General features: G+C 43.0%; 1 protein-coding gene across 1 annotated transcript; it reads left to right on the forward strand.

Moving 5' to 3' along the window:
* Positions 1-21,774: 21,774 nt before the first annotated feature.
* Positions 21,775-26,597, forward strand: SHISA3 (shisa family member 3). The gene is made up of 2 exons (XM_037530355.2): positions 21,775-22,112; positions 24,595-26,597. The coding sequence occupies exons 1-2, from the start codon at positions 21,836-21,838 to the stop codon at positions 25,032-25,034; spliced, it is 717 nt and encodes a 238-aa protein (XP_037386252.1). The 5' UTR covers positions 21,775-21,835; the 3' UTR covers positions 25,035-26,597.
* The last annotated feature ends 1,053 nt before the right edge of the window (positions 26,598-27,650 follow it).

Raw genomic sequence — 27,650 nt, forward strand, 5'->3', positions numbered from 1 at the left:
TTACTTATAATACCTAATGCAATGTCACTGCTATGTAAATAGTTGCTATACTGTATTGTTTAGGGAATGACAAGAAAGAAGAGTGCACATCAGCCATACGGATGCAGCCAGCTCTCCAGCTGACTAAAGAGGAGGTATTTTCAATCTGAGGTTGGTTGAATCCATAGATGTGGAACCTGAGGATATGGAGGGCAAACTGCATTAAATTTGGTTACCTATTACATATCTAAATAAGATATTAAACAAGCATTTGGATATATCAGTCAAGGGAGAGTTCCATGCTGGAGATCTTATGTGAGGCATGTAGATATGATTAAAATCTATGAATTAAACAAAATCAGGTGCTTTCCAAAAATAGATGACTGGATCAAGAAGATGTGGCATATATACACAATGGAATATTATTCAGCAATCAGAAAAGATAAACTCATGCCATTCACAGTAATGTGGATGGAACTAGAAGGAATTAAGGTCAGTGAAATAAGCCAGAAGGAGAAAGAAAAATATTGGATGGTTTCACTTATACCAAGAATGTAGGGGAACCAAATAAGACATCAGTGTAAAAAAAATAACAGCACAAAACACAACAAAGAAAAAATGGACAATTATAAATCAGAGACATTCTGCAGGGGAGGAAAAGGGAGAGGGATCAGAGGGAGGGAGGGGGGAACACAGGGGACTGAGGTGATGGTGCACAGGTGCATTGGTAAAGGAAACTCTATGGGGACTACACCTGAGGGCCTGGGGAGGAAGCAAATATTATTTAAAAATTAATAATGATGTAAAAAAATAAAATTAATATAAAGAGATAAAAGGTGATCACTAAAAAAAAAAAAAAATCATGTGCTTTCCAATGTGGGAGCTACTAGTAATCATATGTGGCTATAGAGCTCCTAATCATTATTAAGATTGTAGCTAGAAGAACTAAGGAAGTGAATTTTATTTAATGTTAATTAATTTAAATGTAAAAATGGGCACTTGATTCAGTTATTGTAAAACTTTTAAGTATGTTTGGAAAAACACATAGTTTTCCATTATAAATGTTATAAAATTAGACATACCCTATAAAAATCTAGCATCCAAATTAAGATGCACTGTAAGTATAAAATATATATCATATTTCAAATATTTAGTAAAAAAATATAAAATAACTCAGCACAGTTTTAATAATAATTACATGTTAACATTATATAATGATCATATTTTGGATATATTGGGTTCATTTGTCAAGAAAATTAACTTTACTTTTTTCTTTTACTTTTTTAAAATTATGGCTTTTGGAAGGCAAAAAATTATATACATTGCTCACATTACATTTCTATTGGATAGGGCTCAACTAGAGTAGAGAGAGAGAACTGAATCCCTGGGGTGGTCTATGATTCAGAAGTTTGAAAAACAGGGTGATCCTGGAAAGTCGCTTCAGAGGGAAAACAACTAAGAGAGTGAAACCAAAGGACGGTGTTAGAGGCTGTTGAGAAGTTTCATGCAAAGTTGACTAAGAATGGATTGTTCGTTTTAGCAACATGGAAATTGTTAGTGAACTTGATGGTTTCAGTGTGTTTGTAGAGGGGCACACATAAAGCAGATTAAAAGAAATCAATTATCAGATTATCCCCTTAAGAAATTTTGCCTTGTAGAGGAGTCAAATAATGGAGCTGTTGGGGAAAATGTGGTTCAAAGGAAGGTTTTTGTTTTTTTTTTTTTAACTAAATGGGAAATATATTTTTATAGGAGCCACTAGTTTTTTTTATTGAGATATAATTGGCTTATAAGATTATATTAGTTTCAGATGTGCAGCATAATGATCTGATATTTATAGACACTGTGAAAATGCTCACCACACTAAGTCTAGTTACCTGCTGTCATTACATGTAGTTACAAAATTCCTTTTCCTTTTTCTTATGAGGACTTTTAAGATGTACTCTCTTAGTGACTTTCGAATATGCTCTACAGTTTTATTAACTACATAGGAGCTGCTAGTTTCTATTCCCTAATAAGCTTTTGACCTAAATAAACCATTTTGCAAATATCTATTAGCTGACAGGATTTTATTTTATCAGAAATGAGGAATACTAAAATTTTATTTAATCAGAAATGAGGAATACTAAAAATGTCAAAGGAGTAATTGCATTACATTTGGCCCACAAATTTTTTGAGAACTAAGAAACCTGAGATTGCCAAATTTGTTTTTAGGGTGACTAAAATGACTACCACAATGGATTATACCCAGATCTCTAAAATATAGAACTGTGACACCATCTGTGTTGCAGTAGAAGTGTGAAATTGTATAGCTTTGGAATAGAACACAAATGTAAACATATCAAATTTTGATTGGTTATCACATCTTAATTTTTATAGTACTTAGTATAGCTTTTGGCACTTAGCAAGTGTTTAATATAACTGAATGAATGAATGAAGACAATACCAGCATCCTGGAATACTAGCAGTTCCCAAGAATTCACCAACAGGTGGCACCATGCTGTTTTCTGAGTTCATATAGTCACAATATTAATGCAACATCTCAATTTCAAGCATTGGTTGGGGTGATAATGGAATCCTTGAGAATATATTTCTACTTCAAATTTTATAATTGAATTATAATTAAAATATGTTCATATGTGTTTGTTTATTGCAGATATCTATGTTGTTATTCTAAGTTAGAGTTTTTCCTTAGGTCAGACCTTGAGACATAATTAAGATTGATTTGCTGATAAGAAAAAGAAAATATCCACAGGTTATCATTATTAAACAGTTTGTGAATACTAAGAAGTCAAGTAGCTCATTCATTTCCCCTAACAGATTAATATCCTTCAGTGGCAGTAAGACCAAGGATGTTTTGCATATGTTTGGAGCATTCAAAAGATAGTTTAGAAAGCAGATGTTGTGTTTTATAGTCCCAGTGTGTTCAGATTGAAAGGGACAAGGATCAAGCTAAACATGCAGTATGCGTTACTGAAAAAACCACAAACCCAATATGGTCTGCACATCCAAAGTGTAAAATGTTCAATTGGGTGCTCCTACCACCACCCCTACTTACTTTTATTTTCTATAGAATTGATTGTAACTGTCATAATTCTCTATGCCCATTTTTTCATCTGCAGGTCTGAGAAGTGAGTAGCAGTGTTCTATGACAACACTGTTGTGAAAAGGCCACAAAGGCTTCCAACCTGAAAGCTGCAGCCTGGAGTCCCAGAAAACACTTAAGGCAGGTGGATGGCAGGGCCGAGAGAACAATCTTGCCGTATTAGTGCTTTTCCTGAAATCTGAAAAGAGTGGCTAGTGCACAGTTGGTTATGTCTTGGTCTCATCAAGCAGTCTCTGTCTAAGATGTGGCCACATCCTGCAGCTAAATGTGATCAGTCATTATTTAATAGAGCAAGAGAGCAGGTGCCCACAGTGCCCAGCACCAACTTGCACTCTCCCTCCATGAGCCTGGTAGCCAAGGTTTCAGGAGGAACCAGCCAAGGCTAGTCAGGGCCTCCCTGTAAAGGCAATAAGATCCATCCAGGTTCTGGAGTATGGGATGTGGTGACTTATCACTGAATTTCTTGAGAATCACACCACTGTGAACTTAAAATTGTTAGCACATAAATCACAAGTATTTAAAGCACAAGTTTTATTTTCTTTAGCTCATTAGTTGTGTGCTTTATAAATTTTCACAAAATTTATCATGTTCTTGAGTTGTGAATAATTGAGATAGGTGTGTTGAAATCTTCCAGTATCTTATTTCCTATATTCTTTGGTGGTTTTACTGGTTCACTCTATGTGAAGATTCCATTATTGAATGCACGTAAGTTTAGAATTAGTCTATGTCCCTGGTGGATTTGATATAGTGTTGTGACCTTCCCTGTTAAAGTCATTGTAGAGACAAAGATTTTATTTTGTTTATTTTGCCTAATTTTAATATAACTAACCAGATTTTTATTTTTATTTATCTTTTAAAAAAAGATTTATTTTTATTTATGCATACAAGAGCTGGGGTACAGGCCAGAGGTGCAGAGGGTGAGAGGATTCACCAGAGACGGGATGGGGAACAGAACAGGCAGACTGACTGAAGCACACTGCTGAGGGGAGAGCAGGCGAGCCAGGAGAGGTCTGCTGCAGCATGTGGGTTACCTCCCTGGCCAGCTGGGGATTGAGCTCATGCTGCAGTGGCTGTGGACAGCTTCATAGGTTGCATCTTAACCCCTTGCTCCACTAGGAAGACCCTACACCAGATTTTTAAAGTTAATATTGTGTTTGCTATTTTTTTTATCTTTTTACTTTCAACATATGCAAGTCTTTATTTTAAATGAGTCTCTGTAAAGATCCTATAATTACTTTAAAACAACTGAAGAGCTGTTTTGGTCAATTTACACTTACTGTGATTTTTTAAATTTACCTATTGTAATTTAGTCATTTCTAAGAGCACCAGTCTCTTAAACCATGTAGAGATAAGTATGTGACTGCAAAACAAACCACACTTTAAATATGTTTTAAGTAGATAATCTGAAATTCTGGGTTTTCCTGTCACTTTATTATTATGCTGCAGTGGCTATGTCATCCTTAACTTCAGTGGGCATAAGCCTCCTGAATATGATTTCATTGCAGATTCCAACATCTATGTAATTTTTTGTTGTTTGCCCTTCACATCTTTATTCTATGCGTAAGATGGATGTATGAAAGGTGTCTTCACGCTCCACATCTTCATTATATCTTTTTCTCAAAGAAAGTTTTCCTGTTCTCCCAGTTCTTTCCCATGGCTGTGACTTTCCAGGCAAAGTAAGCTCTACATGGAGCTGACTGAAATAAAGGTAGCTGTTCCCCATCACTTACTGCACTTATTGACGTGAACTTTTTTTATCATTAACTTTTCCTCCTCTTCTTTCAAAAGTTGATTGAGTTCGTGCTTATTATTGTTTCTTATTTCTGTTTTTTTCTACCTATAGGATTAAAATTATGGACTTTTTTTTAAAGATTTATTTATTTATGCAAGCACTGGGTACAGTCAGAAGCGCAGGAGGGTGAGAGAATTCACCAGAGCCAGAGTGGGGAACAGAACAGGCAGACTGACGAAATACACTGCTGAGGGGAGCAGTGGGCGCAGCAGGAGAGGTCTGTGCACCATGTGGGACCCTCTCCGGGGGCCGGGGATCGAACTGGCGCTGCAGAGGCTGTGGGCAGCTTCGCAGCCCAGTGCTCAACCGCTGCGCCACCAGGGGAGGCCCTATGGACTCTTTTTTTAGTTAGCATATTGGATATATTATTACTCATATTTAATAAGGTTGAATATGTAAGTGGTAAGTTCATGTCTTAGCCCCTCTCCTAAACAATAAAATTACTTTAAAATATATAAATCTCAGTCACTATAATTTTTTTTTCTGGAGCTGCCTTTTCTTCCTTACTCTTGAGATGCAATTTTAGATTGTTATTTTCTCCCAGTATCTTCAAATTTTTAATTTGCTCTATTTTTGGCTCCACTGTTGTAACTGAGAAGTTGACTATAAGTCTAATTTTCTTATGATGTAAGTAATTTGATATGTATTCTTGCTACCATTCTTTCTTCTGAATGCTTAGAATGCTACCTCTTTAAAAGTTCAAATCTGGGCCTCCCCTGGTGGTGCAGGCGGTTGAGCACTGTGCTGTGAAGCTGTCTGCAGCCTCTGCAGCGCTAGTTCAATCCCAGCTGGCCAGTGAAGGTCCCACATAGCGCAGCAGACCTCTCCTGTCGCACCTGCTGCTCCCCTCAGCAGTGTATTTCAGTGGATCTACCTGTTCTATGCCCCACTGTGTCTGTGGTGAATCCTCTCACCGCCCCCCCCAATGCATCTGGGCCTATACCCCGATTCTTGTATAAATAAATAAATAAATAAATCTTTAAAAAAAATGGTTCAAATCTTATAGTGCTAAGACACTCAAGAGGGGTAGGGAAAAGGGAGAGAGAGCAAACATGGAGTGTGGTGGAGGACTGTGGTGACTGAACCTGAGGGGAGAAATCCTGTGCTTTGAAAAAATAAATAAGGATGTTCAAAAAGAAAACAAATTTTATAGTTCATGTTAATGGGATAAAGAGAGAGTAGAATTGGTACAAAGGAGCTTTGGCCATCCCTAATGTCTTGTTACATACTTGCTAACTGACTTGTTTACTTCTGTGGGCCATGGGAGGAGTATTGAGAGATAGTCACCAAGAGAAGCAGAAGCAGAGGCAGGAGACAGAAGGTGAGAAAGAGGCCAGAGAAGCCCAGAGTGAAGACTTGCCTGGGGCCTGGAAGCCTGCCTGCCTCCTGGCCCCCAGCCACCCCTGCCTGCTGTGTACCTGGTTGCTGCAATGCATGTACAGCTCAATGAAAGCCTGAGAAAGCCACGGAGCGCTCCAGAACTCTCTTTTACCCTGTCTGCAGGATCAGAAAACCTGCTCAGTGCCCATCCTGCCCCTACACCATCTTTATTTAAGTCCAACATAACACAATTTTTAAATATTATATATCAGGTAATTCTAAAACCAGAAGACGTTGGTGGTATAAATACCTATTTTCTGTTGTGTGCTGACTGGCACATTTTCCCCCATAATGTGTTTCTTTATCTTTGATTTCTTTATCTTTATTTCTTTATGATTGCATTCATATTTGTTAGAGGACATCTTTTTCTGAGATCATATGCATTTGCTTCTAATTACCAGGGGATCTATACTAAACTGTGAAAACTTCAGACTCCTTCCAGTTCTTCTAGACTAATAAGAGAGTTTCAAGTTTATTTTTTTCATTTTGCAACTAGCCCAGAGCAAGGACTCCCTCATAACAGGATTTGCAGGTAAATGGCACATTTGGCTACTAATTAAGTTTCTTTTTTTCTTTCTTGAGCATGTTTCTTCATCTTGAGATCCTAGTAAAGCTTGGGAAAGTATGTTTCATGCATGATCTGTTTGTTTTAGAGTGGAGAACCTTGAGGAGTATTTAGCACGACACAGAGGTTGAAGATGTGTCTTTGGACATGACTTTTTCAGGAAATATCACCAAATTAGATCTGGCTATTATCCTAGATATGCTTTCAAGCTTTGCCAAGTCTGGCCTAATTTCTCTTGGATTACTTAGAATGTCCCATCCAATTAATTATTATCCAATTAATACCGTCTATTGTATCCTAAACACTATCAGTAGACTTCCTGAATAAAGTAGTCTTTTAAAAATGTAAATCTCATTTTTCCATTTCCATGTTCAGCATCATTCAATGGCTTTCCACTACCTTCTGAATAAGATGAAAATTCCTTAGTATGGTACACAGGTCTCCATCTCTGACTCTAGCTTTTTTTTTATTTATTTTTTAAAGATTTATTTATTTATGCATACTAGAGCTGGGGTACAGGCCAGAGGTGCAGGGGGGTGTGTGGGGCGGGGGAGGTGGTGGTGAGAGGATTCACCAGAGACAGCGGGAAACAGAACAGGCAGATTGACTGAAATACACTGCTGAGGGGAGCAACGGGTGTGCCAGGAGAGGTCTGCTGCGCCATGTGGGTAGCTCCCTGGCCAGGGGATTGAACTTATGTTGCAGTGGCTGCTGATAGCTTCATAGGTTGCATCTTAACCCCTTGTGCCACCAGGGAGGCCCTCTGACTCTAGTTTCTTAGGTATTCCATATTTCTCCTTGCCCCAGGATTACCGACCTTATGGTCCTTTCAGTTTCCTCTGCTCTCTTTTAGGGCAAAATGATTTCTGACTAGATATAAGTTATCAAATCCCTTTGCTTGAAAGTCTGTTTATACTTCTTCTCTGAAGTAGTGACTCCGCTCCAGAGACCAGTCTTTTTTTTCAACCCACAACATTTAATGAGAGTTGAATGTGAAACAAGTGTGAATGAAAGAAGAAATCTCCAAAGTCAATTTTAATATATTATATAGCTAATCCATTACTGAGAAATTTTTGTTTTTAGTTTCAGAAAGAAATATCCAAGGATGAAAGCTTAATTCAGTTATGATCCTTGAAATCTGAGCTTTTTAATTAAAAAAATGAACCTATGGAATGACACTCCAACACTAACACATTTAGGCTGTCAGTCAGGCTAAGGTATACGTAATGCTCAGTGTGAAGGGACTGTTTGAGATTCCTAAATCTTTAGCTTATTGTAAATCTGCCAAGTGACTTAAAAACTGTGTAGGGGCCTGAGCTCCCCAAGTAGAAGCTAATCAGCATATTAAATCTCAAGCTATATTGGATGAAAAACAACCAAAGCTAATCTATGTATTGGGAAACATGAATCAACTTGAATTTTTGTACCACATAAATAACTAATAAATTAATTGAATATTTCTTAATTTTCATTATGGAGCAGTTTCAGAGTGAGCAGACCACCCCACGGGTGAATTGAGACTCTGAGGTTGTTGAGAATACTGGTGCAGTGAGTGGATTTGACTCCGTGGCCTTGGTCAAGTCACATTCTCGGTCGTCTTATTGGGTTATATAACCATGAAACAAGGAAACATGGTAAACACCTACCGTAAGACGTACCTCTCACACACAAATAAGGAACTTAAACATAATTTAGATCCATTCTCTACACCAAAGAATTTACTATACAATTAACTGTCATTTTGTGACCTTTATATTCAGGGGATTTTTTTTCTTACTTATAGGAATAATAACTCAATGCAAATAAGTTAATGCTTCATTTACAAAAAAAAAATAATGATCACAAAGTTACCTTGAATGAATCAAAAAGCCCAATGTTCACTAATTATCACCATTTTATGTGTTCTCTTAACAGTGTTGCTTGTATGAATAACTTACTTTTCCTTCTTATAATGAAACCTCTGAGGTCTAGCTATACCATCAAGATGTTAGAATATTTTCATTCAATTAACTTAAATTATGTAATGTGAAAATGAATGATGACCAGGAGGCTGATGGCTGGAGTAATTCTGGTGAGAAATTTTATTTCACACATTGGTTTATTTAGTTAGATTTGGGGGAGGGCAAAAAAAATAGTGTGATATAAAAATTAGTTGTGTCCAACCTCACACATACTGCCATAAATAACTCTTGCAAATCCTAAACTCTGAATAACAGGCACAAATTTCCCACAAATTTTACAGTAAAACAGGGTTATCCCAGATCCACTTGAAATGAGTTGTTCTGGATAGCTGAATTTTCCAGATAACTTATTCAAAGTAACCCAACATTCCCAACATTTCAACAATTGGGGTTGGAACAGTTTCTAAATATATTATACATTTAAACATTTTTTTTTTTCTTAAACAGATTGTATGTGGAATAGGATGCAAATTTTCTTAATGACTCGTGATTCGTCCTTTGTGATGCAATGTTAAAGAATCAGCTCTAGATCTTGGCAGTTGCATTGCTCCCTTCTTGCCACTCTTAGATTCACTTTTCTTCTTATAGATTTGCCAAAAGCACAGGACATAATAATTCCAGTGACCCATCTAAGATATTGTTCTGGGAGGAATCCTATCCAGATCACTAGGTGAAGGTCTCAGCAAATAGATCTTGCACCACCTTTGCCCCCATTCATGCTTAGTCCTCTGTGAACTGTCCTCTGTCCTGCAGTGTCAACCAGGAAATGAACCCCGGACTGGTGCTGAATCATCAAGAGCCATGGTCCTGTCTTCCACAGTGTCTGTTGGTCACTTGGCTGTATTTTGCAAATCTGGAAGGGTGTCACTTGCAATGTTCAAGTCACATACTCATTGTTTGCCCCACATCTGTGCTAGTATTTCTCTTCTAGGTGCCAGCAAGGACTAGAGTACAACAGTAAATTAAAACTGGCCTTGATTGCTGCCACTGCTGAATGAACTTGCCTTATAAATGGACAGGGAAGAGAGAGGAAATTAAAATACCTAAATTTTAAAGGGGGATCTGGTGTAAGGGTTGGCAAAATATAGTGTGGTCCAAATCCAGCCTGCTGCCTGTTTTATGTAGCCCACTGTTAAGAATGGTTTTTATGTTTTTAAGTGTTTGAAAAAAATCAAAAGAAGAATATTTTGTGAAAAGTGAAATTGCATGAAATTCAAATTACAGTGTCCACAAATAAAGTTTTATTGGAACATGGCCATAGCCATTCATTTACATTCATCTGTGGCTGTTTTTTTGTGCTATGACATCAGAGTTATTAGGTCTCTGTTAGGACAGAGGCCATATGGCCCACAATCCTAAAATCTGGCTTTTTTTTTTTAAGATTTATTTTTATTTATTTGTACAAACACTGGGTACAGTCAGAAGTGCAGGAGGGTGAGAGAATTCACCAGAGCCAGAGCAGAGAGTAGAACAGGCAGACTGATGAAGTACACTGCTGAGGGGAGCAGCGGGCGGCAGGAGAGGTCTGCGCGCCATGTGGGACCCTCCTCCGGTGGCCGGGGAGCAGCCAGGGATCGAACCAGTGCTGCAGAGGCTGCGGGCAGCTTTGCAACCCAGCGTTCAACCACTGCGCCACCGGGGAGGCCCCAAAATCTGGCTTTTTTACAGAAGTTTGCTGACCACCAGTTTAGAAGAATAAACTTTCTTGTCTTCTACCTAGAAATTTCTTTCTTTGGCTATGAAGTGAAACAATTTCCATGCTTATAAAAGCTCTATAAATAATAGTGAGGAATTATTCTCAGATATCATGATGGAAATACCAAGAATGTGTGTGCAAATGTGTGTTTATGTATATAGACACTAAGTATTTAAAATAAGCATATTTCAAGTTTACCACCACATGTGATAATTATGAACATAAATTATTCTTGTAAAAGAATAATATTTACTAGATTATAATTTAAACAACATAGCTCAATTTTTGTAACCTTTTCCCTTTTTGTAGCTTTTCCCAAGGGCATCCATTAACCTCGGGGTCTTCAGAATTTGTAAAACAGGAAATAAAGGGAAAGAAAAGATCAATGTCCAGGTTTGGACTACAAATTTGGGATTTTCTTTCCAAGTCCATAGAGAGATAATGGTCTTGAGAATCTTGAAGATTTTCTAAGTTCATTAAATTATTTATTAATGAAGAGCTATGCCTGTGTGACTTTAAGTATGTGATAGGACATAGATAAGAACTTAGTAAATGATGTATAGGAAGCTGTTCACCCATGAGAAGAAGGGAAAGCATGCCCCCTGTGAGCCCAGTGATTGTGGGTAATAGAGGGTTACACATTTAAGAAGCAATAGCTCAGACAAGTATGTTCTCATTTCTTTCCAAGTCAAGTCCCAGAGGGAGCAGGTCAGTGGGAGGGTGTCAGAAAATTCAGGATAAGGTCAGAAGGGGAGTGAGGTTTGCCTCTGACTCTTAGGGCAGACACCAGGATGTGGGAGGTCGGGGGAAGGAGAATAGGAATAAATATTCTGGAACCTCTCTTGGCTTTTGTGCATTATGGAGGGATGTAAACATGGGACATGGCAATGGTGCCTGTGAGTGTAATTGCCAGTTTGAGGTTGGTTTACCCTGCAGCTTATGACCAGGGTTGGACTCCTCAAAACAAGCTAGGTTTGTTACAGGAGTAGGGGAGAGTAGACATATTCACAGCACCCGTGAGAGCCCTGGAGCTGGACGGGTATTGGACAGGAAGGGAGCATGACAGGCTTTTTCTAAGCTGCTTCTCTCTCCTCCACCCTGTAACCTGGGGAGAAGACCATGGGGGTAAACTGATAGAGGTGAACTTCAACTAATTGAATAACTAACTCAGAGGAAGCCATCTTAAACTGGAACCTTCAGTAAACCACTCTTGTTCCCTGCATCACCCCCCCTCCATACTGCCCCCTACTGGGGTCAGGATTAAAGTATCAATTATAGAAAACTGGCAGCTCTCAGAACACAGTAATAGTAATGTGCTAAGTATTTGGACTTTTCTGCTCTGTTCAATGTTGTGATACAGTTTTACCCTATATAGTGACTTTCAAGAGTTTTGATGATGCACAATAGTAGAGATGATACTTCATATCACTAAACTGAACAGATGTACAGATGTACTTACACAGATACCTAAACTAGAGTTGTGAAATCAATTTTACCTTTGTTGTGTGTCATGTAATCTCTCTGTTGTGTCCTGTTCTTCTAAAAATAACATTCATGTTTCAATATATTGATTTCATGACCCAGCCATGACCTGTAGTTTGAAATATAATCTCCTAAATGCCTAATGACATAAATAAAACTTGGTCCCTTCACAATGTAGCTGTAAATACTATACTTGCATATTGTTTGTTATCATAGCATTTCTGTGCCCCCACCCCCATTGCAGGCACTAGTCATTATTAAAGCTGTTTCCATACATTTATTGTAGTAGTCAAGATGGTTTTGTTAGGGGGCAGACTGGGGAGAACCCCGGGACCACCAAACTTTGTACACTATATTCTGATATCCTCTGCACAAAGACAAAGGATACTCTTAGTGTGTTAGACCTTTAATAGAAAAGAATTTTAATGGACTTGATATGCAATGTAAAGAGAAAGGATAATAGTTTCCAATAAAACCCTCAAAGTTACCCATCCCCTGTGAGAAGTTGCCCAGCCAAACAGGTTTGGTCCAAAGTCAGACAGGGGAGGTCTGAAATCTTGCCACAAAACTAAGGCACCCCCTGGTGGTGAATCATAGGAAAGGAGCAGAAGGGCCCAAGCAAGTGTGGAAGAGCAAAATCAAAATCCTAGTCAAAATAAAGGCTGCCATGGTCAGCCACCCCACGTATCTCTCACCCACATCTCTGTCTCTTTCCAGTGTCTCCTTCCATGCCCCCCAGATCCCTCGTGCAAGTCCAAGGCCGAGAAACAAGTGTGGCTGCTGCTTCAGACATCTCTCTGCTCCACATCCTTCCTCCAGGTCTTCTAAGCCCTCTGTCCCAAGTTCTTTTCAACTTCTTCTAGGTGCTCAGCTCCACCCTTCCTTGGGTGGGGCAGGGAACATGGAAACTCCCCCTTTTAAGATTATTTACAGTTTTAGTCACGTGATCAAAACCAAACCCAAAATGACTGAAGTCAAAAATGAATGTATTGTCTCATATGACAAAGAAGACCAGAATAGTGCAAGCTTCAAGCACAGCTGGATCCAGGGACTCAAGCATTTTATGTTTCTCCCTTTAGCTTCTTTTCTTGTCTCTATGAGTTGACCTTATTCTCGGTTTGGACTATTCTACAAGAGAGGGGTCACATCTTTGAGGTCCAAGCAAACATCTCCACAGTTTACAAACTATAAGGAAGAGAAGGCCTCCTCCTGTTCTCTGGCCACGCATCAGATTTCATGGAAGGCTCTGGTTGGCTATGCCTGAGTCGCTTGCACATCCCTGAATCCATCAGAAAGCTCAGGGAGATAAGGAATTCTGATTGGTTCACTACAGTCTCCTGCCAGTTCCTCCAGGCTCACATGGACTGGGAGAAAGTGGGGTGCTATTATTAGAAGAGGAGGGAGGGATTTTTCTCAGTCCAAGAGGAAAATTGGAAACTTTAGCAAACGTTCTTTCCATGCATCGCCCCTCCTGCATACTGCCCCCTAGTGGGGTAAGGACTGAAATATCAGTTATAGAAAATTGGCAGCTCTCGGAGCACAGGAATAGTAAATTATTTCCTGGATTTCCCATCTTCAAGATTGCTGAAGTTTCCGAATAGTCAAGTTCTAGATGAAAAAGGCAGTATGGCACGTAAACTAAAAAACTGCCGTGTCCTTGTTTTTTGATACATAAAACAAACTGCTATGCAGATAACCACAAAAGTCCTCTCCAAGTCCAAGTCAAGTACAGAAGCCAATAGAGAAAGACAGACATGATTTCACTTATATGTAAAAGATAAGCAAAGCACATGAGCAAATGGAGAACCCCTGCTTTTACTGCCCTCCCCCAAATAATGCCAAAGCCCATGTTCCTCATGGACTGCAATGTGCATGCTCCTAATTCACTCCAAAGCCCATTCTCCTAATTACTTATTCCTATGACCTAATTAGGATGGCCCCAATTGGACAAATTGATTCCCCTGGCTCCTTTGCAGAAGAAATTTTTAGGTCCTGGCCCTGCCCTCCCTTCTTTCCAACCTTGGCTCCCTATTGAAATGCAAGGACCTCAGTCAATTTGCCTGTTCTGCTCCCCACTCTGTCTCTGGTGAATCCTTTCACACACACACACACACACCCCACCCCGCCCCGCCCCTCCCCTCTGACTTACACCCCAGTTCTTGTATGCTTAAATAAATCTTAAAAAAAAAAAAGAAGAAATGCAAGGACCTCGTACAATGTGCAGTCAAGGGTTGAATACCTGACTCCCAAGCTCATGCTCCTAATTGCTCATTCCTTGTGTGTTGGAGACCCCTAATGCATGAGGTGCTGAGACGAGGAGAATGTCAAGGTTGTGACTGAAAAACTGGTCAACACGGGCTGGAAGAGTGGCCTGTGTTCAGACCAAGATGTCCTTTCTTGTGTCAGCAAAGCTAAGCCGTTTGAAAAGCAGGCAAGAATAGAAAGGGAGTAGAATATACCTGATAACGCAGAACCTTGGCGGTAAATGTGTGTCCGGACAAGGCTAAATACTAAGAAAATGATTCCTTGTCTAATAACTAACGTACAGGAGGGGGGGGCTGTTTGTATCAATAAAAATGAGTTGCACTGGACACTCGGGACGCTTGAGCACAAAATGAGAGGCCTTGTGTCCCCTGGGCCCCGCTTCTCTTAAACTCTATTTTGTGTCTGTCATTTCTTTAGTCCTCGGTTCTTTCAGATTCCTCTCCTCAACCCTGCTCACCGGAGCTGGTCTCTGGCACTGTGACCTGATTAGGATGGTCCCAAATGGACAAATTGATTCCACCTGGCTCCTTCGCAAAAGAAATTTTTAGGTCCTGGCCCTGCCCTCCCTCCTTTCCAACCTTGGCTCCCTATTGATATGCAAGGACCTCAGACAAAGTGCAGCGTCAATGATCAAATGTCTGACTCCAAAGCCCATGCTCTAATTAATTGCTCATTCCTCATGACCCAATGTGTAGACTCTGCACATTGCCTGGAATCCTTGCATGTCAGTAGGGAGCCAAGGTTGGAAAGGAGGGAGGGCAGGGCCAGGACCTAAAAATTTCTTCTGCGAAGGAGCCAGGTGGAATCAATTTGTCCATTTGGGACCATCCTAATAAGGTCACAAGGAAGGAGCAATTAGGAGCATGGGCTTGGGAGTCAGATATTGGATCATTGCACATTGTATGAGGTCCTTGCATTTCTTTTCTTTTTTTTTTTTAAGATTTATTTAGGCATACAAGAACTGGGGTGTAAGTCAGAGGGGCGGGGCGGGGCGGGGTGGGGTGTGTGTGTGTGTGTGTGTGTGTGTGTGTGTGTGTGTGAAAGGATTCACCAGAGACAGAGTGGGGAGCAGAACAGGCAAATTGACTGAGGTCCTTGCATTTCAGTAGGGAGCCAAGGTTGGAAAGGAGGGAGGGCAGGGCCAGGACCTAAAAAGTGCTTCTGCGAAGGAGCAGGTGGAATCAATTTGTCCAATTGGGAGCATCCTAATCAGGGTCAGGAGGAATGAGCAATTAGGAGCATGCGCATTGGAGTCAGACAGTCGCTCAATGACTGCCTGTTGTATGAGGTCCTTGCATGGCAGTAGGGAGCCAAGGTTGGAAAGGAGGGAGGGCAGGGCCAGGACCTAAAAATTTCTTCTGCACAAGAGCAGGTGGAATCAATTTGCCCAATTGGGACCATCCTAATTAGGTCATTAGGAATGAGCAATTAGGAGAATGGACGGTGGGATGAATTAGGAGCATGCGCATTGGAGTTAGAAAGCGCATGTCACTTAACCCTAGTCTCTGAATCTGTAAAATTGGAAAAGTGGCAAATATTTATGTCATTGATATTTTGGCAAGAGTAAATGTGGTAAGGTATATAAACATTTAGCATAAACCTTAGCACATAATAAATGCTGTATATTATTTTTCTTGTTATTATCAGTTACTGGCTTATTACATCCTTGGAGGCCAAAATACCCAAAACCCAAAAAACAAACCAAAAACCCCAATCCTGCTGAAAGCCAGCTCCTTGGGGAACCCCAGGAATTTGGGGCTGGCCCCCTTTCAGTCTGCAAGCACTCAGGAGGAAATGCCCCTTGCTGAGAAAGGGGTGGCGTTGGGGGAGAATCCATCTACTGTCAAGGAAGTCTCAATTAAATTCGGATGCCAATTAATTTAATTTATATTTCTGCATGAAAAATGTCATTCTATTATACATGCACTGGAAGGATGCCAGGAGCCTAGGTTAATAAATTTCATCTCTACTGACATAATATGGAATCACAGACTAATCGGATACTTATTAAATGCCCACCTGTGCTTGGGGCTCCATCTTGTAGAAATCCAGCTGAAATAAGGTCTGTCCAGCCGGGCCTGTGATCATCTGACACCCACCCTGATCCCCTCTGCTCCCCGCTTTGGGGCATGTCTCGGGAGAACAACTCTAAAAATGAGTAATCAATATTCAAATTGGTTATAAATGGGTACATTGAATGAATAAGGGAATGAATGATGGAGAACTGTAAATAATCCACTCAAATGAATCAGGGCATCGGTGTTTTCTGGTTAGCAGGAAACTTGCCGTGATTATTTGACTATAGATTCAAACCAGCTGGTGGTGGGTAATACCTACCAGTTATGAAGTCCTTGCTCTGTGCCAGAGTTAGCGTTCATTTTAATTTTGAATAATTACAGCAATCAGTCAAATAGAGATTATTCCCTCCAACCCCTTCATTTAAAGACAAGGAAGCTGAGGTTGTGTAAATGGAAAAGACCGTGGTTGAGATCACGTGATCAGAAAGACCCAATCTTGCCTGACTCAAAACCAGAGTATTTTTTTCTACTGTATCACCGCCATATTCTTTTGGATAAGGGTCCACACTGCCTCCATGGGGGATGGGCTGCCCTCTGCTAGGACCCTTGGCACACTGAACAGTTCTGGATGAGCTGAGTTTACAATTAAATCACTAGGAGTTGAAGCTACAGTACCCCAGGCCCACCCCCATCCTGGAAACTCACCCTGCTTTCTACTTGAACAACTCCCAGACACTTGTTGCAGCTCGACACTGCCGTGAGACAGATGAAATAGGTTGTTGCAAATTCTCAAGCAGTCATTTGTTGCCTACAGTTAGTTATTTCCTCAACATTTGCTGAGCACTCCCGACCTACCAGGCACTCTGTTAAATCCCAGGACACAATGAAAAAGGAGGCAGAACTCATGGGAAAGATGCCCCAGTACAAATGCCCTTACACACTTACTATGTGAGATGGCAGCTGTGGAATTATGAAGGGAAATGTTCATTTTGCCATTTACTCACTATTTACTGAGTCCCCAAAATGTGCAATCAACACACCAGCTCTAACATTTTCCTGCTGGGCAAGAATAGACAGAGGCTACAAGCTGAGTGGGTCTGGGCCCTCCTTTTCATTCCTGATGCTGCACTTAGGGGTCCCTCAAGTATGAGTTTGGACACCCTATCCTGTGTGCACAGGTTTTTATCCACCTCACCCTAGAATGCCTCAGAACCAGCAAGTCCTAGAAGCAAGCTTTGGCCTGTTTGAGGTGTACTGGGGCCCCAGGGCCCAGAGACTGATTCAGAAGGCTTGGACTCTGGCTCTATTAATTTCTTCCCCTATGGGTGGGGACAAGAGCTGAGGCGGGGGCAGAGGGCCACAGAGAATAGTCCTCAGACCAGCAGCCCCTGAGCATCACTTGGGAGCTGGTTAGGTTAGAAATGCAGAATCCCAGCCCAACCCCCTTTTTGTCCCCCGCCCCCCCCCCCAGACCTTGGAAATCTGCATCTTAGCATGGGGTCCAGGTGATGAATTCTTATGCACAGTGTGGTTTGAGAAGCACTTCTAGAATGGCCTTGTGTCTAGTCCTCTTTTCATGGCTGGGAAACCTGAGGGCAGCTAAAAGACAGGGTAGGGAAAGGAGGCCAGTATGAGGCTGGGTTGCAGGATCTGGGGTACGCTTCTGGGCACCTTGCTATTCCCTAGTGGGGACTAAAGCAACTTTGAAAAGGGGAAAAAAACCCCACAAAACCCAAAAACCTTCGAGTAACTCAGATTGACAGGGTCCTGGAATTAAGAGATTTCCAGTAAGTGAACCGAGAAACAATTCCATTTAGTCATGGAGAAAGTAATTAAAGCAAGGGCAGTGATAACAAACGACTCCAGGAGCTAGAGAAAGGCCGAGAAACATTTTGCCTTCTATTTTATTTCTGGGGCCGATGCAAATGAGCTGGAGGGAATGTCCAAAATCAAAGTTAATTATTTAACTCATTATTTATTTACTCTTTCACTTCTGCATCCCCTTTGTCTTTACTCTCTTTTTCCTTAGTACCTTTTAGTTCTCAGCACTTTCTGGTGCCTTCATTCAGCCTTGTTTGCCACCCCATTTTTCGTTTGCTTTTCTCAATTCCCTCACTCTGCCCAAAGGAAAATAACACAGAGGAGTGAACAGTGTTAAAAAACATGACGCAGCGCTGTTTCATGCTGCTGTGGATGCTTATTGATCTACAATATTCCTACCATGTAATTTTTATTCATGCATAATAGTTGCATTTTGATTTACAAGTCCCTTTCAACCTGCTGTGATTATCAATATGTAGCCAATTGTGTTCCAGTTTTCATCTGTCCCATCCTCATTTCTCAACTTCTCTCTGCTTTTTCTTTGTCCCCCTTCTCTCTTCATCTCATCTCCCTCCCTCCTTCGCCCTCCCTCTCCCTCTCTCTGGCATTTATTAAAGCAAATCCCAGACATCATATCATTTAACTCATTTCCTATAGAATTTCCTGGAGGGAGAGCCACGAGAGGATGGTGGCTGAGGAAATGGTCTCTTATGATTGTGTTCTTCACCAAAATATGAAGGTTGTGTTACTGAGATAAGGAAAAATACAGAATTTTGAAAGCCTCTATGTAATATTCCAGATCATGGAGATTTTATTTTCCATCTCCAGGTCTTCCCCCTAGAGTCTTTAAGGAGTTTATGAAAACTTTTAAATCTCCCTTTACTATTAAAATAGTAACAGAATAACAAAATCTTTAGTGTTTATAAACCTAAAAAGAATTATATATTCTCTTATTGTTGACAAAGAGCACTCTGAGGATATCATTTTTGCAGTTGAAACTGATCATTGTAAGCTCTGCCATCTGTAAGATCTAAGAAGTCACGAATATGCCCCCCCCCCAAAAAAAAAAAAACCCACAAACTCTAAGCTGGTTGTTGTAATGGTTTAAAAACACTTTGGATCAGGACCTAGTGTGAAAGCACAGTGCACAATTGTTTCAGTGTTAACACACTTCAGCTCTATGGAGTATCAAGCAATTTGGAAGTTTGAAAATTTTCCATCAGCAAATATGATTCAACTAACTTTGAGTCAAATGCTCTCTAAATATGTCAAATAGATAGGGGCTTTGAATGAGGGAATTACTTATAGTTGGTGTCCTAAGGAAAAGAATCCCTTTGTGGCATGGAGAATGTAATTAATGGGAGGTAAGTGCCAACAAATCACTCCTTAAAATATTAATGCTATCAAAGAACAGCTGGATAATGAGAGAAACTTGACCCTTGGGGACTAGCAAAGGTTGCTGCTGCTGCCACAGTATTTTATGCAGTTGTGATGTAATGAATTCCTCTAAATTTTAACAAAAATAATATTAAGAGGTGTGGTTCTGGGAAAGTTATTAGCAGCAATCATGTCTTTATAGTTTGATCTTATTATGATCATTGTATCTCACTTTTGTTGTGGCTCTAAATGACTTTCCCCCTTTTTTGCTCAGGATATATAGACCCCAACAAAACTCCTGTGGAAAACAACATTAAAAACAACAACAACAACAACAACAACAACAAAACAACAAACTCGACATCTGGCAAGGACTTTTTTTTTTTTGTAAATAAAAACACGGTACCTAGGAAATTTCTGCAAAAATACTTTTCCATAACTTAAGTTCATTAACTAAGTCAAGAAAAACTGTCCCATTGTCTGTGAAGAAAAGCCTGGACTTCATTTGATTTTTACTTAATTGTTTCTTATTGTCCCACGGAAGATCTATTTCTAAGAGAGCGATGAAGTTAAATATTTACACAATCCTCCATAACATCTAAATTGTACGTTATTTTTACGTTCTAGGACTAAATGCTAACCCCACTATTTAAAATCAGAAAGGATTCTTTATTTGAAGTATACTTCCACTTAGAGACTTAAAAAGATGCCGTTTTATTCCGTTAAAAAAAATGTTTTTCGGAGCCGACCCGGACCATCGACCATCGGGGAAGCTGCGAGCGTAGCAAATGCTTTTGAGCGCGCACTTTTATTGCTGGTGCGCCCCAAACTTTGTTCCTTTTGTTTCACTTAACTTGCCAACATCTAAATCACTGACACGGGCATTCAGCGTGTTTGACAAATAGGTTGAGATACGGGGAACATATTCACACATGCCGATAAACGATGAGAGGAAGCTCAGGATGCAGTAAAAATACATTCTTGAGTGTAGCCCAGGTTTCACATAACAGCCCTTTCCTAAGGCGCTCACGCCGCGCCAGGAGCAGGACCCCTTCAAATAGCACACAGGGGACACATCATTTAAATAAATGTGTTTCTTTGCCCGAACAGAAGTTCAGATCTGCACAATTATCATTAATTTTGTTCCTTTATTTCCGTTGTGGGCGTGAAGGCAGAAAGCGTGCTCTTTGAGGTTCTGGGAGCTGCGGTCGACGGCTGGAGGCGATTCTTCACCCGGCTGCCCGCCAGTGAAGGGGGTGAGGCAAAGTGTCAGTGTCCGTGCACGTGGGGAAATGTGCCGCCCCTCCAAGAAAAGTGGAAATGTAGGTGGAAGAAGACTCAGTGCAAAAGTTGGGGCCCCCCAAAAAAAGTCATCATCCCGAACCCTTTGAACCCGTGTCCCAAGTGCGAGCCTGGGTCTGTGTAACAGGCGACAGAAGACTCGACAAACCAGTCACGGCGCTGTGTTTTTATTTTATGACACCCATAAAAAGCAAAACCCGCCTCCACTGCGTGCCGGCGCGCACGGATGGACGCGCAAGTGGGTAGCCCTCGCCTCTACCCTGGGGAGTTTTCAGGCTGGGCCCGAGTAGGGGTGTGCGTTGGAGAGGGCCGGTCCCCTCAGGCATCGAGTTAAGTCCCGGGCGAGCTGGGTGGGTGGGGGTGGCCCGGGAAAGGCGGGGGACTGGGCGCGAACCCCGGAGCGCAGCGACCCGCGGGCCGCGCGGCGCCCGCTGTGATTAGCACCAGCAGCGCGACCCGGGAGGGCGGACTCTCGCTTCCCCCTCGCTGGCTCCCCCTCCCTCTTGCTTTTTAAAGGACGCCTTGCAGGCCGAGCTGTCAGCGCGCGGAGGCCGTTTGTACTTGGCCGCAGCTTGGCGACTCCAGCTCCCGTGACAGACAGGGGCGGGGACTGCGGGCTGCGGGTCTGGGCTGTGCGCACGTGGAGGACGAATTTTACTTCCCTCGGGCTCCGCTTGGAACCCGGCGTCGGCTACTCGCCGGGGACCCGCGCAGCCCTGGAGGTGCCAGCCCCGCGCGCGATGCCTCCAGCGAGGCGCGCGGAGGGAGGGGGGCGCGGGCTCCGCGCTCCGCCCGCGCCGGGAGCGGCATGAGCCGGGCGCGGGGCGCCAGCGACGGTCCCAGCAGCAGCCGGTGCCGGCGTCTCCCGCGGGCCCTCGCCCCAACGTCGCGGCGCGCGATGCCGACCCCTGGCCTGCGGCGAGCGCAGCGCAGCCCCTGCTGCCGGCCGGGTTTCTGCTGACCCACGCGGGAGAGCTCGAGCCTGCCCGCGCCTCCCGGGGAGGCGGAACCGCGGGGCGCGCGGAGCCCCCGCTCAGCTCTTCCCTCTCCAGCTGCGTCCCGGTCCGCGCCGCCCGGGGTGCCCGGGAGCGATGGGGTCGCTGCTGGCGCTCTTCCTTCTCCTAGGCTGGCTGCGCTGGAGCCCGGCGGGCGCCCAGCAGTCGGGAGAGTACTGCCACGGCTGGGTGGACGTGCAGGGCAACTACCACGAGGGCTTCCAGTGCCCGGAGGACTTCGACACGCTGGACGCCACCATCTGCTGTGGCTCCTGTGCGCTGCGCTACTGCTGCGCCGCGGCCGACGCCAGGCTGGAGCAGGGCGGCTGCACCAACGACCGCGGCGAGCTGGAGCACCCGGGCATCACCGCGCGTAAGTGCGGGCCCTCCGGGGCAGACCCCCGCCCCGCAGCCCGCAGCCCGCAGCCCGCAGCCCGCAGCGGCGGTGTGTGCCGGCCGGTGTGCCCCGAGCGCGCGCGCCAGGCCTCGCCGGGTTTTGCGCTGTGTGGACGCTGCGGGCGGGGGGATCGCGGGAGAAGTGGGTGGTCGCGGGTAGGTCAAGGGGCCCCATTCCTTTGCAGTTCCGATTCCCGCCACACGCTGTCTCCGAGGGTCGCCCCAGGGAAAGTGTTAAGGGACAGCGAGGACCTCGGGACGGCCCATGCCTCTGGGGAAAACATCTCAAGTTTCCGGGAACTTGGGGGGTACAGGGAAGCTCCGGGCTAGACCTGGGTTTTCAGGGGGCGGTGAGGTGCCTCGCTGCGCGCCCGGGTCCCTGGGAGCTTCTGGAAGTGCGGGTGGCTGGGGGAACGCAAGTTTTGGGGAGCGCATGTCTGTAGCCCGCAGACTTGCTGAAACCACTCGGCTCCCTCCCCCCACCCAGCCCCTTGGGGTTCTTTGGTACGTTTCTAAACAGCTGCCCCATTCTCTAGACTTCCTTTCATTTCTCTGCATCGAATTACCCTCCCCGGCCAACCCCCTATTGTCACGCCTTTCAGAAATGTCCAGGTCCTCGAGGTGGAGATTTAGAAACCAGGGTCGCAGGGGCTTCCCCGCCCCCCTATTCTCACATCGGAAAACATGGGTCAAATTTCCGCTCACTTCAGAGCAGAATAAATCACGACCCCAGCAGAGGAACTTTACACCTTTAAAAAAAAAAAAAAAAGCTTTCTACCTGAATCGCAACATCAGGGAAACCCTTTAGAGCTCCATGAGACCGGGAAACCAGAGGAGCCGAGAGGAGCTCAGAGCCAAAGGCACCCCAGAACTCCAGAGTGGCAGTCTGAAGGCAGCAAGATAAGGTCCCTGTCGAAAGGGGAGGAGAGGCTGGAGAGATGGTGTGACTGCTTCCCCTCCTGCCAGAAACCCTCTGCTGGCCCAGGAAAGGGGAACCTGCTCTTGCTTAAAATGCCATGAGATTCGGGGTTCCAAAATCCCAGTCTACAAGTGGTTTGTGGAGAAAAGATACTCAGTGGAATGTACGGAGCTCTGGGCAAGTCTGGCCTGTTGGAAAATACACTCTCTCCGCTGCTTTACTCCACTCACCACCGGGGTGGAATTCCTCTCCAAGTAAGAGTGCCCAGACTGCTTCCCAGGCCTCCTGGCTCTGCGCTGCCGTCCCAGGACAGGAGAGGGGCCGTGTCTCCTGAGTCTGGGGTCTGCAAACTCTCGTGGCAGTGGTCTGTCTCTTGCCAGCTGTGTAAGCTTGGGCAAGTTCCTTAACTGCGCGGGGCCTCTTCCAGACTCTAGCATGGGCATAGTGCTCTCCGAGGAGTTAGCTTGCGGAGTCCGTGAGAGTTTGTGAATACTCAGTGGTTAGTGGTTTCGATCTCACATTCCACAGGGTGCTGCTAAAAATGGGGGAATGGGGGGTACACTGAAGAGCTTGCACCTAGGAGCGCAGATTCAAGTAGTTCTTTGTCACTCAGTACCTATGTGTCTTTGGGGAAGTAAAAAACTGCCATTTTCCATATCTGAAAATAAAGCTTATCATGCTCACCTCACAGGGTCCCCATGCTATTTAAATCAGATAATGAATTAAAAAGAGCCAACAATGGGTAGCTTGTTAATGGTCCCAAGTTTTCTATTTTCACCTCTAATCTGGAGGTCCCATCTAATGGAGGTTTACTCTGCCCCAGAGGGGCTCTGGCAGAAAGTATGGGCCACCAACACCAAGAACAACATCATGACCTACCAGAGGTTCCATGTGATCTTCCCAGAGTCTGGATGGCTCTGGGTAGGCAGAGGCATGGCTGCTGGAGTGGGCATCCCACATTGTTTCTGGAAAGAAGCATCTAGAGCTGACAATTCGTGATGCAATAGGAAACACAGTTAGGGAAACCCACACTGTGGATTTCTTATTGTTCTTCCCCCCACTCTCGTAAATTCCTGGAGGTCCATTTAGCAGGCCTATTTTCTTTGCTTGGACTGGGGAGCCTTGGAAGGGAGGTGACTTTTCAGCATCAGAGATGGGTCAAAGATCTAAGTGCCCTACTGTGATAAAGCGACTAGACCCTGGATTTAAACCCAGAGTTATAGTAACAGCAAAAACACAAAACAACTTATTTTCCCTCCCTGCAGTGCATGAACAGGAGCAGAGATTCTGTTCTTTTCTAACTTCCAGATGTGCAATATGATGGCTAATTGCTAACAGAGATTACAGTATCAGTTTGCTTGCTCCCACTAAGAGCAAGGTTATTCTGTCATCACGGCTTGCACTTTGGGGGTTACCAGTAACAAGCTCTGAGAAGCTGGGCTGACAACAGTGGTAATACTAAGTCTCCCACCCTCCACCCCTAAGCAACCTGGAGTTTGGAGACCCTGTCCGAGCGTATCTGTCTATTTTTGCCTTTTAGAGCCTGTCTACGTTCCCTTCCTGATCGTCGGCTCCATCTTCATCGCCTTCATCATCCTGGGCTCTTTAGTGGCTATTTATTGCTGCACCTGCTTAAGACCCAAGGAGCCCTCACAGCAGCCAATCCGCTTCTCACTCCGAAGTTATCAGACAGAGACCCTGCCCATGATCTTGACCTCCACGAACCTCAGGGCGCCTTCCAGGCAGTCCAGCACGGCCACCAGCTCCAGCTCCACAGGGGGCTCCATCCGCAGGTTCTCCTTTGCCAGGGCAGAGCCAGGCTGCCTGGTGCCCTCACCACCCCCGCCTTACACTACTGGCCACCCAATTCATCTGACCCAGCCATCAGGTTTCCTGGTGTCACCCCAGTATTTTGCTTACCCCCTCCAGCAGGAGCCCCCTCTACCAGGGAAGAGTTGTCCAGACTTCAGTTCCAGTTGACAGGCCACAGCCATGATCCATGTAGTATAATGGCAGATGAGTGGAGCTCTGCTGTCATTGTCATGAGCAGTTCTAAGGAAATTTCCCCTGAACCTAGCGACGTCATGGAGGAAAGTTCTGGGAATATCCAGAACTTCACAGTTAGAGTATAACATTCCCACCTCTGATCACAGAATGGCCATGTTGGATAATTTCTTTCTGGCTTTGAAAACATGGTTGCCATTATATTTCAATTTATGCTACTTTTATTCAAAATATGCAGCAGTTCAACTTTAAAATTGCAGATCGACTGACAGTGTTCAGGAGAACTCCATTATACCTTAGAAAAGGGCTACCTATTCTTTTTTTCATTATAAGTTGTTTAGTGATTTATAATGCAAGTATATACATAAGTAAGCAAAGAAAAATACCTGATGATAATCATAGAAGGTTCACTTAAAAAATTAACTACTAAGTAAGCTAAGAGGACAACTTATTTATGATTTTGGGAATAACCTACCCATGAATAATATTAGCACCATGAAAACTATTATTTTTTAAATTAATAAATTTTGTTTAAAATATAAGAACCTTTTTAGAATACAAGACTTCAATAACCACATGAGGAGTTTAAAGTCTTAGATACTCATTCAGATACTCATTGTCACACAGGTCTTCTATACAAGCAGTTCTCCACCTACTCAAGGAAATATTTATTGTAGACTTTTTGTTCAGCACCATTTAGTGTTTAAATGAAAGTTGGACAGTTGGGTCTTAAACACTTATTTGTAAAATGAGTTATGTACAAATGTAAAGACTTGTAATTTAATCTATTTACTACATAGACGGTACTAATCACTTAATAGTCACACTGTAATTTTTCTGTTGATAGTAACTGTGGAGTTCAAAGTCGCGTTATGGGTTATACTCATCTAATATTACATATCTTAAGTGTTGCTGAAATCCATATCTGTTGATTGCATAATTGGACATAGATCCTGCTGGGTTAGAATAAATAAAATATTTTATGTTTTTGTGAAATCTATTTGAAATTTAGATCAAAGTCCTCCATTTTAGGAGTATCATTATCTCCTTAATGATACTCTTTGCTATTTAAGAAAAGGAAATATCTGTATGTAACACATCATATTTTGAAATGAAAGAAAGAAGATTCTACATTGAATTACATTAAAATGCTATTTTCTGCATCTGGGCTCATGAAAGCAGCAAAGGAAGTGAATTTCTGTAGCGATATCAGCCTGTGGGGTATATACAGACCTCAGATGTGTCATTTGGCTTGCTTAGCTCTAGCAATTAGGACATTTCAATAAGAAACTGAAGTTTTGACTGCTTGTATCACAGAGATGATGTGGCACCAAGACTGCCCTGGGGTCAGGACAGCCCCTTTCAGAAAGAAGCCTTATCCTTGGCCACCTGCCTACCTGGTCCTTCCTCTCATCCATCTTAGTGTTGTCATCTAGCTAACCTCTGCCCTTGCAGGTTTATATGAATTCACATTATCACGTGTCACCATCAACAGCTCTTATCAGATGCAACTAGAGGTAAAATTCTGAGTCTTGCTTCTTGGTTTTCTAGTTGAGGAAACAAGTCAGAAGAAATTGTGCCTTTGCTTAGTCTGATGGCAAAGGAACTTCTGACTTCTAGCCTCTTCCTTTCTCCTGTGTGTAAAAGTGACCTGACTTTCAGGTATCCCAAAGTAGTGGGAGAAAGGAGGGAAAGGAAGAGGATGGGAAGACAGGTAGGGATGATAAAGGATGAACATTTTCATGAGTATGTTCTGGAAGACACTTTGGTCATTACACTGGTTTTATTCATATTTGTTTGTTATATCCTCTCCTTTGATGTTTTTAAATTCATCTTTATTGAGGTCTTACTATGAGCCAAACACTATTCTAAATAGCCAAACACTATTCTAAATATTTACATGCATTAATTCATTTTATCCCCCAAACAACTGCAACAGGAGGAGCTGTAGTTCCTATTTTACAGATATGGAAACTGAGGAATACAGGAACACAGTGACTTGCTCACAGCTAGTCAGTCCTGGAGCTATCTGCAAAACCAGATGCAAACAGCTGGGGAACACCTCCTGCTCTGAGTTTCTGATGCATCTGTTCAGAGAAACCACTGGAGAGGGAATTTCTCTACACATATGATTTCAAACATTCAACACACTACCACTGTGGTAAATAGAAGAGAGAAATTTGTTTTAAAATATTAGGGCTTGTGCTGATTAAACAAAGGACTCTGACATGAGCCTGTTCAATGCAGGTTTGCAGGACTGGCAACTCAAGCGCCACCGTTGTATCATTGCTGTTAATGTAGTTTTTCCAAACAAAACAAAGCTTGATCTTTCTTTCATTTGCATCATAGTTACAGATCTGGAAATTTCAGTGTATATGATGCAGTGCAAAAAATACTTCATAGGTAACATGAATGAGACTTTTCCATGGAAGGGATAGTGGGACATTCCAAAGCCATGATGATGGATAGCAAGTCTTTGTTGTGTAGACTATCCCATGCATGTGGGATCTCTGTCATAACTGAGTCCCAGCCAGTGAGTGTTCACAGTATACCAGACCCCAAACCCAAACATTCGATGACAAAGATGCCCCC

The sequence above is a fragment of the Talpa occidentalis genome, unplaced genomic scaffold (assembly GCF_014898055.3).
Source record: "Talpa occidentalis isolate TD23 unplaced genomic scaffold, MPIMG_talOcc4v2.1 talOcc4.6, whole genome shotgun sequence".
In the NCBI taxonomy this organism is placed as follows: Eukaryota; Metazoa; Chordata; class Mammalia; order Eulipotyphla; family Talpidae; genus Talpa; species Talpa occidentalis.

Bases quoted from the DNA above. Each gene is read 5' to 3' on its own strand.
- SHISA3 (XM_037530355.2), top strand. From the start codon at position 21,836: ATGGGGTCGCTGCTGGCGCTCTTCCTTCTCCTAGGCTGGCTGCGCTGG. The intron at 22,113-24,594 runs GTAAGTGCGGGC...TTTGCCTTTTAG, and splicing joins GCACCCGGGCATCACCGCGC to AGCCTGTCTACGTTCCCTTC.